At 45.7% G+C, this 11,133-nt stretch overlaps 4 protein-coding genes across 4 annotated transcripts; 2 read left to right on the top strand and 2 right to left on the bottom strand.

Annotated features, from left to right (window-relative positions):
- The first annotated feature begins 673 nt into the window (after nt 1-673).
- On the top strand, nt 674-1,590 carry BJ212DRAFT_1311944 (uncharacterized protein). The gene has a single exon (XM_041334042.1). The coding sequence runs from the start codon at nt 1,009-1,011 to the stop codon at nt 1,276-1,278; it is 270 nt and encodes an 89-aa protein (XP_041200239.1). The 5' UTR covers nt 674-1,008; the 3' UTR covers nt 1,279-1,590.
- On the top strand, nt 1,480-3,822 carry BJ212DRAFT_49839 (uncharacterized protein). The gene is made up of 7 exons (XM_041343343.1): nt 1,480-1,807; nt 1,860-2,217; nt 2,271-2,285; nt 2,337-2,452; nt 2,503-3,284; nt 3,335-3,657; nt 3,717-3,822. Exons 1-6 carry the CDS (start codon nt 1,573-1,575, stop codon nt 3,500-3,502), a joined length of 1,674 nt encoding a protein of 557 aa, XP_041200238.1. The 5' UTR covers nt 1,480-1,572; the 3' UTR covers nt 3,503-3,657; nt 3,717-3,822.
- An 895-nt stretch (nt 3,823-4,717) lies between these two features.
- BJ212DRAFT_1227355 (uncharacterized protein) lies at nt 4,718-4,912 on the bottom strand (the record flags this gene model as incomplete). Its single annotated transcript, XM_041329465.1, has 1 exon — nt 4,718-4,912. A coding segment is annotated over one exon (195 nt), but the record flags the coding sequence as incomplete, so codon positions are not given.
- Nucleotides 4,913-5,678: 766 nt separating this feature from the next.
- On the bottom strand, nt 5,679-6,371 carry BJ212DRAFT_1294676 (uncharacterized protein; the record flags this gene model as incomplete). Its single annotated transcript, XM_041332233.1, has 3 exons — nt 5,679-5,765; nt 5,878-6,248; nt 6,311-6,371. 3 exons carry the CDS (start codon nt 6,369-6,371, stop codon nt 5,679-5,681), a joined length of 519 nt encoding a protein of 172 aa, XP_041200236.1.
- Nucleotides 6,372-11,133: the final 4,762 nt, after the last annotated feature.

Genomic DNA, 11,133 nt, shown 5'->3' with positions numbered 1-11,133 from the left:
CTCGCGGAGGTTTGCATGAAACAGCGAGAATAAAGACGTTGACAAGATGACGGATGAGATCTTGAACTAAATCTGCACCAAGTATTGTATTAGCAGCGGGATGAAGGTTAGCAGGATGTTGACGTCACCTTGGTGACTTCCTGCAGAGGCGCAATAGGTCTTGGAACGACATGGCAAACCCGGCAGGAACTTCCGAGTCAAGGTGCTGTGACTGGAGGACATCTCTGAAATGGCCGGTTTGAGACAAAGTCTGGGACACGGCAGGCCCACTCGTACAGCAGATATTTGATGCATCAATATGTCATTATAGACTGTTAATCTAATATCAATCAACCACACGGTGAGCACTACCTTTACCATTGGCTTGCCCGAGTTTCCGTTCGGGTCGCTGCAGCAGATCGAAAGAGGAATAGCAGCGCCGCGGCCTGCACAATCAAGAAAGACGCCAATTGCCGATGGACAGAGAGAAGCTGGCAAGAAAGGCAGGATCTGCTTATTGCAAGGAAGACATCACAGTGATTATTACCAGGTGGGCAGCGGACGGGAAAGGTGATGGGCGGACAGAGTTGAGGTAGAGCATCAATGCATGCAGTAAGTAATGCGGGATGTTGGGCGGGGGCGGGCGCGTTAGCGGGATTGATTGGGACACACTGGGCAGTGTTTAAACTCCGCTTAGAGTACCGTTCGTTGTCGTCGTGTCCCAGACTTTGGCCTGTACTCTGGCTCAGACATTGTCCCATACCGGTCAAATCTCTGACATTCTGTAACTTGAAATAATGCACGTTCGTGCCGAAGTGCTGTTTTTCCTCGCCACCGATCTTCGGACATGCGAGGTCAAGTTGTCGTGGGCTTCTTCGCCGCGGCGAAGTGGAAGCTTGTGTCGACCAGAAAGCAGACAATATATAATTAGGGATTGGACTGAAGGTCAGCGTATTGATATCCACTCACTCATGTGTTCGCAGGATTCAAATTCGGAACCGTTGATGGGCTGCGCTTCTGAGTCAGTTAATGTCCGCATCCTCGCCGATGCTGACAAGGTATGTGCTCATACGCATCACATCGTGCCACGTAAGCTTCGTAATTTGGACGCTATACTTTCAGGACTGGGTATTACGGACCTACAGTGATCCTGAAATTGGAGGTAGAGCTCACGTATCCGTGATCATTTTACAACTTCTGGGCATCCTTTTCGGATTACCATCTAGACTCGGAAGGAACATGACCATATGGACAACTATCTTCCTTCTGATGAGGTCCGGCAGGCTAGATACCCCATGATCGTCGCTCTTCTTACAGTATCACTTACACACTATTGCGTCCATTTTGCATCCGAATCATTCCTTCAAATGGGTGCAAGACAATCCTGAATTATAGAAGAATGAACGTTGAAAACTGCTATCTAATTCATCGATTAATACGATGGCCAAGGTTGGCAATTCGACTTCTCAGCAGCACTCACTATGGCCCGCGATGGTCGCGTGAATGAAAATCTGACCATAACTTTCGGCCGCCCTTGACAGATGAGGTATATAACTAAGCTTACAACTCAAAGGCCCTTGGCCCTTTGTCGGAATGCTGTCTACCAGGAAAGCCGCAGCCGTTTGGCTTTTCCTTGCATTTGAACGGGTTCTAACTGCACAAACACCTCTGTCGAGTCATGCGCCTTTATCCTTTTACACACAGGTCGAAAACAATCTTGAACAATGGGATCTCGGTGAAGCACCTGTGGTGAACGCGACAGGTCATCTAGTGTTCGAAACGGCCAATTCCCTGCTTCAACACTGGCCAAACACGCGTTATCGCATTGGTATGTCTAAAAATACTGAACACTGCGCAGATGCTCACAACTCGTCCTGCAGGTCATACAATAGTCCCAGGGACTATTCCTGTAGGCACTCTCCTCTACCATGGAGCCCTCACAGGTCCCCATTTACCGACCGCTCTAGATTGGGTGTCTGTAGAGCCAGACCATTCCATAGTTTTCTGTCATGGGTCAATCGAATCAGGGTGCTGGCACCTCACCCTTAAAGTCACTCGGCCGATGAAAGTGCTTTATTTTGACGGAAGCAGCGCTGTGAACATCCCTGGGGGCACAATGGACACCCAAGATCTCGTGGCGTGGTCGAAGATGAAACCCGAGTGGGTGGGCAATGAAGAGCAGCGCATTATGGATCTGTGTAAGTGGGGTCAGAAATATGGCGTAAATGGCTTCGTAAGGTTCGTTGAATTCTGAGATGTATCGATGCCCAATGCTGATTTGTGAGTTATAGGATGGAGATGAATTTGTGCGAACCCTTACGTAGTTCCTTGGTGATTCTTACTAACGATGGTCACAGTGAAGTCATGGTCTGCGACTTCACCTCTCACATGGAGGTCGTTTCGTTCTTAAATCTCGAGAGCACTCGCATCGGTTACGGCTCGCCTACGGATCTGCCACAGGACCCCAATACTGGTGAGCGACCATGTCCATGTTTTGACATAGGTCTGATTTATTCTCGGTAGTGCATCATGTTTTTGAAATAATGCATTCTGCTTCATGGCGCGAAATGTATCCAGGAGAAACCCGGATTATGCTTGATTTTTCTGGGTTAGTCTCTTTCTACGACACCGCTCTTGTTCCTTCCTTGGTGCCGCAACGTGTAGGCTTGGAGCGATGGGATCATCGAGTGGAAGGAATATCATCGGAGGATATAGAACGCGTCCAGGACAGGTTAGCTCAAGCATTGGTACGACCACCCGCGACCACCAGCGGCATTGACTGGAAGACCGTCTTGCGGGTGGTGGTTGATCGATATGCCAGCCGCCTGGAGATGATGCAGTACCTTGTGAACATGACGCTGGACGATAGGTCGATCTTTGGCCACGCACAACAAGTCCAGAGGCGACTGCGCACCGTGCTCTTGCCCTACACTGTGTTTGCAGCTCTACCTCCTAATGCCTCTGTCAGTGCCAACGCAACAAATTCGTGGGCTGCACCAGTTTTTCGGAAATGTGCTACATCGCACACGGCCTACATAGTAGCTCGTGGAACGACATTGATGCCCTCTGAACGTTTGCTCCTGCAGGCGGTACGGGAAACTACGCGTGAAATATGCCGCGTCGTCACGAAGATGTGGGCATTCGGGATGATGGCTGGAGTCGACCCCTTGTATCCTCCGGAACAACGCCCCGAAGCTGATCACATACGTACTCTCATGGGTGAATGGAAGAAGGATGTGACACAGTTAATCTCCTGGTTAGACTGGAACGTGTGGGTGAAATGCCGACCGGCCTGTGGTTTCGAGGTAACAACGTCAAGTTACTTTTCTGTGAAATGACTGACCTCGTCTTGTAGGAGATGTGCTATTTGCCTACTTGGCCCATTGGGTTTCTCCCGACTCCCAGATATGAGCCATTTCAAGCCCAACGGGACAGCGCTTCGTTATGGCCAGATCCGAACAATGGGGAATGGAAGAGACCACAGCCCAAGTGTATCAGACGGCTGGAGCCATATGGTTTTTAGGATACTTAACTGATTCACATGCATATATACCGTACGTCTTTTGTACGTAGTCCTCGTAAGACTATCGCAGTAGAGTTTACTTTAAGCATGTACAAGATTATTGAGTCATAGTTGACCTGTTACTATTCCGGAATTGTTCGGTTCCCAAACTCAAGGTACGTGCAAGGTGATGTTACTTAGTCATGCCTGACCCCCAGGACCTCCCCTTGCTTAGAAATACTCATCCGAACAGCTGGAACCCTAACCCGAACATACACCAGGCACTGCAGTCTGCCACATTACTTCTCTTCCTTCCTCCCATCATCCAGAGCATTGTGTCACTTCAGATAGATGTGTTATGAAACAGGTGCACAGCTGCAAAGCCTCTGTCATTGGTGTGTCCTTCCTCCCATCTTTCAAAGCACTGTGTCACTCACACCCATTAAATAGATGTGTTATGAAATGGGTGCATGGCTGCAAAGCCTCTCCTTTGGTGTGTCCTTCCTCCCATTGTTCAGAGTACTGTGTCACCCACACCCATCAAATAGATGTGTGATGAAATGGGCGCACAACCATGAGGTCTGTTTAAATTCTCTTAATATGTCCTTCTCTGACACTTGATAACACTCTCATCCTTATTTCAGCTATGATGATTATATTGCAGCTAAAGTATGGTGCTAGGTGACTGTTTGTGGAGAGTGTGGGGGCAGGTACATGGTATGACAATGTTTCTGCCACATGTTAATAATTGAGTGCCCCAGCCAGAGAACTATATGACAAGATTCTGATGTGGCATTCTGAGTTGTCTGCAATTGTGAGTAGCAGCAGGGACTGAATTGTCGTGGGTTGGTAGTCTATGATGCGAGCACTGGATACTAATGCAAATGACAGGGCACTAAATGTGCTGATTTGCACTGGAGATGGTGGCTTGTGGAGCAAGAATGACAGCAGTTCAACTACTGGCTCTTTGGCATGTGCACATTGCACTGTTGGCATTGTAATGGCACGCACTATAGCAGGTTGTGGATGTGTATCCTGTGTTGTGTTCACTATATGTGAGGAGTGGCATTTTTGTTGCACTCAAACTGATGAAAATGAGCTAGTGTTTGGAGCATAATATAAGTTCATACTTTGTCACATAATGCACTGTTTCATGTGTTGAATATAAGTTGTGTCTTGATCTCAAGTTGATATACCAAATGTGGTGTGAACATCCATACTGTTTGTTGCTCCCTGATTGTATCTCATGCCTTTCATGAGGCCAGCTAATAGAGTCAAGTGAATGCCTTTGCAATACACATTATGATGAGATTGCTCATTGCTGTTGGTTGTTGCAGGTAATGCTTTCCAAAAAGCAAGAGGTATCAGGCTTGCTGGCTGATATATTGCCAGAAATGCGAATCTCGTGCCTTCAAGCTTATATTTCAACCATGCTGGTGATGTGTCAATTTTTATGAAGTGTTTGATTGATGATAATTCACCTGCAGCTTTGGGACCACCATCGCAAATGATATCCAACATCTTCTGAATATCTGGATGGGGCTCAGATGTTGCCAAGCTCAGCATTGCTGCATATACTTTGTCTGAAACATGGGTGTGAAGGCCATGGACATTTCTTTTAAAATGTGCCATGCAAAGCTGGTAGAATCGACAGAGATGATCATACAGCCCCAGATTGCAGAGATGATGTTGTGACTTGTATGGGCATGGTGTCATGATGGAGTGAGACAATTGTGCACAATACATTCCCAAACCTTTGATGTTAATGGTTATTAGTTATTTACCAAAAAAAATGTCTGCATGGCTGATACATGCACCTAACCCTTGACCTTTGTGGCTATCAGCAATCACTGTCTTGAACCCACAGCCATGGATGTGGTTGGATGACACAGGCAACCCAGTGTCAGTGGATGCAATCTCAAAAATTTGTTCAAAGAGAATGAGATGAACTTTAGCACTTTGTGATGTTGTAAATGCTCTACTGCTGACGATGGCTAGAAAATGAGACATTAATGCATGAAAGTATAAACAGTGCATGAGATTTACATCATTGGTGCTCAATGTTCCATGACTCAATTTCAAACTCTTGCCATCCTTGTGCACACTTAAACAATGTGTTGATGGACAGGTGTGTAGCTTGCATGAGGTGCAGTGACATATGTGGTGTCATGCAGATGATGAGTTTGAGTGTTGCTCCTCATTTGATGATGTGTGTCTCTGCACAGCACACATAGCATTGTTCCAGAGGTAGCTTTGTGTGCTCCTCAGCAAGGAGATAGTGCACCTGGTAATTCCACATCAGTATAAGCAGCAGAGATCTAGTAGCAATACCTGCCTTCAAATCCTGTTCCACAGGGATACTTCATGGACCTCAGAATATTGATCAGATGCCGTACGTGATCAAGATTGGCCAGTGATGGATGAAGATCTTGCAGTGTTGTGTTGTGGCCATCTGGAAAGTCCCAGCCAAGGACTTTGTGAAGGCCCTGGATGAATGCTGTGTCCAAATAAATCCAATGTGGTGTTGCATCTATGAGTTTCCATTTCATGGGTGCAAGAAGCTCATGAAATATGTCAACAAGTGGTGTTGGCACTTTGACGGGTGTGGGAGGTGGGTGTGAGTGCAGGTTGCTGCAGAGGACAATTATGTGCAGGCAAGCTACGAGATTGTGAGGGACATAGATGTTGAATTTTGTGGTGCAATTATGTGTCCACTTCTGCAGGACACCTTGTTTGAGCTTGCCGTCTGCTTGGCGGTGCAGGTGTGCTAGTGAATGAAGATGAATTTGATGATGTAAACATGAAGGGAAGCAAAAACTCACAACAAACCTGCCTTTGGGAGGATGGGCTTGTAACATAACTGCATGGCAGGAGTGGACCATATCCTCATGACTTGGCTAATTCCTTGCACTCTGAAATAATGATGTTGTCATTGTTGAGGAGAGCTCACAGGTAGCATGTGTCACACTTCTGCAGGTTTCATATGAACAGGTGGTTATGGCAAGTATGGGAGCACAATTTGCATCTGTTGCATATCAGTCAGACTATTGCAAAACAAATCCATGAATAAACTTACCAGACAAATGGTTGATTGTAGGCATCAAGCTGCATGATAAGTTTTCCACCACACCTGGGCTTCTTCACTCAATGACTCAACGGCAAGCAATCCATACCATCTGAATCATCATCAAAGGTTGCACTGTTGAAATATTCATTGGCCAAGATACCATCTGAGTTATCTATCACACTCTCAGTGAGGTTATTATTAATGCTGTCAATTGCAGGGCAGCCACATTTGCACAAGGCCATGTACAATGCCAGTGTTCATTCGAAGATTTCCCTGTCAGCAGTGCTGGCAGGATTGTTAGAGTCTGTCTGAGACATGGTCTGAAAATGAGATGCAACCTCAAAAATATTAGTAAAGTGATGCATTGATATGTCATGCTTACATGCTGAGTGTATCTTAAGGCCTCTACCTGAATAGACATATGAGAGGCATCAACTGATGAAGAAAAAAAAGACTTGTACAAGATGTTTTAAGGTTGCTGCATGAAACAGGATGTCCTTCAGCATTGCAAAGCATAAGACATTGACTGATTGTCTGTCCTCCATGCCCATCACCCAAGGAGTACTGGAAACTTGACTGAGGATGGAGGAAAGACTCTGAAGTAGTTGGATCAATGTGGAAGATGTGGGTGACAGATTCATTTGCATGTTGTCCAGTTTGCGGATATTCAATAATCACACTGACTGGATGTTCAATGACAGCATGTGTGGAGGTCCTGTGTGTGATGTGATGAAGTTCCTGTACATGATCTTCATCTGTGAAAGGTCATGCAGGAGGCGGTGTAGGGAATGAGATTCCTCCAGGTGTAGATCACCCATATTATGACTCACAATGATTGGTATAGTGTGCAACTCACTAGCTATGACTTTCCTGTGAAATGCACCAGAGGCGCAATGCATTCCTGTGCATGCGCTTAGTGCGCTCTTCCCACACTCAGTCGCACATTGTTGTGCAGTGTCCCAGCACATCCATCCATTGTCCAACCAGTCCCCTGGTGTGTCCCTTTTTGTTTATTCTCATATTTAGCATCGTACCATACATTATTTTGTCATGGACCCTGTCCTTACATCATTTACATACTTAGAGTGCTCCCTATTCGCTTCTGAGCCCTGGGAGCATGCCTAGGCACAGCTTACCTGTGGCCTAGGAAGTTTTCAGACACCTACAACCACCACCACAGAATACACCAACCACCGATCATGTCTAGTAGTGTCTAGCAGTCAGAATTATCATGAGTTAGCATCCATCAGAGTCATCACCCTAGTCTTCAGCAGCAGCCAATCATCATCTCTTACACATTTGCACACTGCATGCACCTTATTCCCATGCTTTGCGCACCTACACGCTCAACATTCCTGTGCACATGCTTTCAGCGCGCTTCACCAGAGTTGATCTGGCATCACCCAGTGGATCTTGCTTTCTTTGCTTCCCTTAAGGGTCGAACACATCGCCTGGCACACTTCGACCAACACCTAGAGAGTCACTCTTTCTTTCTTTAGCTCTGCAAGCCCAGCAGAGCTGTTGAACCTTCAGTGGGATATAGTGTGTGCTGATAGCAGCATTTGGGCGGGCATGTTGGGTAACTGGTGCAGTTGCAGTGCAGAGATGAGGTGATGTGGAAGCAATATGAACAAGACTCAGAGGCAGAGGCAACAACAGTGATGGTGACAGTGATGGTGACAGTGATGGTAAGACTGAATCCAAGTCATGAGGCGACGGTCCAGCACTTTCAAGGAGAGCTTGTGCATTCTGAACAGCAGAGTGCTGAAGCTCAGTAAGGTGTGACATACCATTAGATCCACTTGTTCTACACACCTCTTAATATATGGTCAATGGTGTTTGGACTTCAATCATGCTGGCCAATGTTCAGACACTTGAGAGCACCACAACTCTGAGGAAATCAGTACCTACATCATGAGTGCTCAGCCACTGTCACTACAACATTGGCCTTAAGTTGACTGTTGCATTATCAAATGTGAAGTTGCCAGCACTGGCCACTAACCCACCAATTTTTTGTTAATGCCCAGGTGGTAGATGAGGGTCTATCATGTTATCAAACACAGAATTGCTGTTGTATTATTGAATGCAAAACCACCATCATGTTCTTGAACTCAGGGTTGTCAGTCTCAGTTTCAACAGTCACTTGCTTGCCAACACTTACCCTGCTTTAAAGCCCATATTGACCCTCACCACTGCATCGCTTATGCATCTGTTGCACTTGATGAGCATTGCCATGACACCACACAAGCCCCTGTCAAGGCAACAGATTTAGCTACCAGGGAATCTGGGCAGGCTCATGGAATTGTGCACCACTCAACTCTAGTGCAAGCCACTAACAGTGTCTTTCCAGGGTCTCTAATTGATATCAGCTGCTGTACAACCTGTACTGTGACCACTGGTAGGGGACTTGTGGTTTTTTCATTTTGAAAGGTCAGTACTATATAAGAGCAATGAGCATGGCATATCACTCATCTGCTATCTTCTCCTATATGGCACTTCATCATGCCAACCTATCCAGAAATTTTCTGTATATCCCAAGCCCTCCAGAGTGCCAATGCAGAGCTTAGTATTTTCTCCTGTGAGCTCAGTGAAACCATTGTGATGATCATACAAGTGCTAGGTGCATATGATCACTAGTATGGTTCTTCTCACTCCCAGGAAAGGAGATAAAGTGCTGATCACTTAAATCCATATATGTTGACTCATCTGCTTTTAGTCCAATAGGTGCACACTCCTCCCATGACCCATGCTCCCATTTAGCTTTGGTCCAGTCCTAGGAATCTGTCCTCCCATGTCCTATCCATGTCCACCTATCTCCACTGGTGCATTATTTTTCCCAAATATCATTGCTAAACAAGCTGCAGGTCTTATTACATGTTACTCATGTCCCACAGTGCATGATGTCTTATTACCTATAGACTTGTTGTGTGCTCACTTACTATGCTACAATTCTCACCTATGCATTCTGGACCTTCACACGCTATGATAAAATGACCACAGTACATATGATTGAGTTAGTTCCCTTTCCCCTGGACTCAGCTCTATAGGAGAGTTGCTCTTGCATTATTTTTGTAGACCTTGTGCAATCCATTCTGTTTGCTCCTACTTGACAATCTTGCACAATTTGACCACTCTGAAGTTCCATATTGCTAGGACCTTATACTTAGGCTCTTGAACACCTAACCTGTGACTGGTAACTTAGTGTGGTCCTTCTCTCATGCTATCTCTCTTGTGTCCAGCTGCTCTATCGAGCACAGTTGATTTTGTGCATGTTATATCTACCACACTGGTATCTGGCATTTGCTGCACTCACACATATCCTCTAGTATTCATCTCGTGCTTGTGATACTAACACCAGTTGATTTTTGCCTGCACTCACAGTTGATTCTCTGACATAGGGATTCAGGGGTATACATACATCCCATGCTCTAGTTTCTTAGGCCACTATAGATTTTAACTCCTTTGCTCACTTGCTTCCCTTGCATATATTCGAAGGAAGTGCTTCAATAGCAGTCCTCTCAGGCTGATCTACTGACTCATGCCTCATAGGATAAGTAGTGCTAGTTGCTAACAGCCTAGTACCTATTTCTTCTTCACACCGTTTCAATAGTGTAGTGCATCATAATTTTATTGTTTTTCTCCTCATCAGCTGACTTGTAGTTAGCCTGATTAACAGAGTCACTGGGGATCGTATTCTTGCTCATCAGCCCAAGGACTGGGTTCTCTGTTGCAGGGTTACCTGGGAGTGCTTTTGTGCTCTCATGATGGAGCAATGCACTCCAGTGCACTTTGAAACTAATCATCAAGGCCATTCAATGGCATATTGCCATCAATCTCCTAGCCACTGTGGCTTTTCCTGTATGTGTTCCCTCTGTCTCCTAGTATTTACTGTATTTTAACACATTTCTCAAGTAAATCTTTGTGAGGCTTGAGAATCAGCTCTTCTCAAGTCTAGATATACACATGTTCTTACATGTGGTATGTCGTTTCCTGCAGCATGCTCTGATGTCTTTCTGCTCACCCTTATTACTCATGACTAGTGTATCATAACCACCATCAGCTGATGGATCTACATGATTTGGTACTGTGAGTGCACCGCAACTAAGTTGCAGCAATGCCCAATGGACATGTGGAACTTTTTCCATACTTCGAGGATTATTGTGGCACTCCAACAACCTCAGCTTTGATATAGTCTCAGTGAGGCAGCACTGTTCATACTCCTCGTCAGTTCTCAGGTAAATAAAGTTACATTTGAACCATAAAAAACTTTGGCATTGACTCTACTATCACAGCTGCATGCAATATGTCACTACAGCATCAAATCCACCACCCATTCACCCCTCTCAGGCTCTCCAGTGTCACTGCTGATGATACACACATCAAGCTCACAAGTCCGATGTCTTCAATGGAGCAGGATGTATTGCATTCACTTGCAGAGGGCAGAGGGATCACATCCTATAAGCATATTGGGCTATTAGAGTTGTGTGGAAACTGTCAATGAACCTTTGCAGTGAGTGCATTGTGGGTGCACATCTTAACTTGCCACAAAGATTGAATGTTATATAGTGCCTTGGTCAAGCTTCAG

This window comes from Suillus subaureus (assembly GCF_016647635.1).
Source record: "Suillus subaureus strain MN1 chromosome Unknown BJ212scaffold_1, whole genome shotgun sequence".
Taxonomy (NCBI): domain Eukaryota; kingdom Fungi; phylum Basidiomycota; class Agaricomycetes; order Boletales; family Suillaceae; genus Suillus; species Suillus subaureus.
This window is presented reverse-complemented; position numbering and strand designations above follow the sequence as displayed.

Coding starts and splice junctions, on each gene's coding strand:
- BJ212DRAFT_1311944 (XM_041334042.1), top strand. CDS start 1,009: ATGTCCGCATCCTCGCCGATGCTGACAAGGTATGTGCTCATACGCATC.
- BJ212DRAFT_49839 (XM_041343343.1), top strand. CDS start 1,573: ATGCTGTCTACCAGGAAAGCCGCAGCCGTTTGGCTTTTCCTTGCATTT. Junction 1,808..1,859: donor AAACACGCGTTATCGCATTG/GTATGTCTAAAA, acceptor CTCGTCCTGCAG/GTCATACAATAGTCCCAGGG. Junction 3,285..3,334: donor GACCGGCCTGTGGTTTCGAG/GTAACAACGTCA, acceptor CTCGTCTTGTAG/GAGATGTGCTATTTGCCTAC.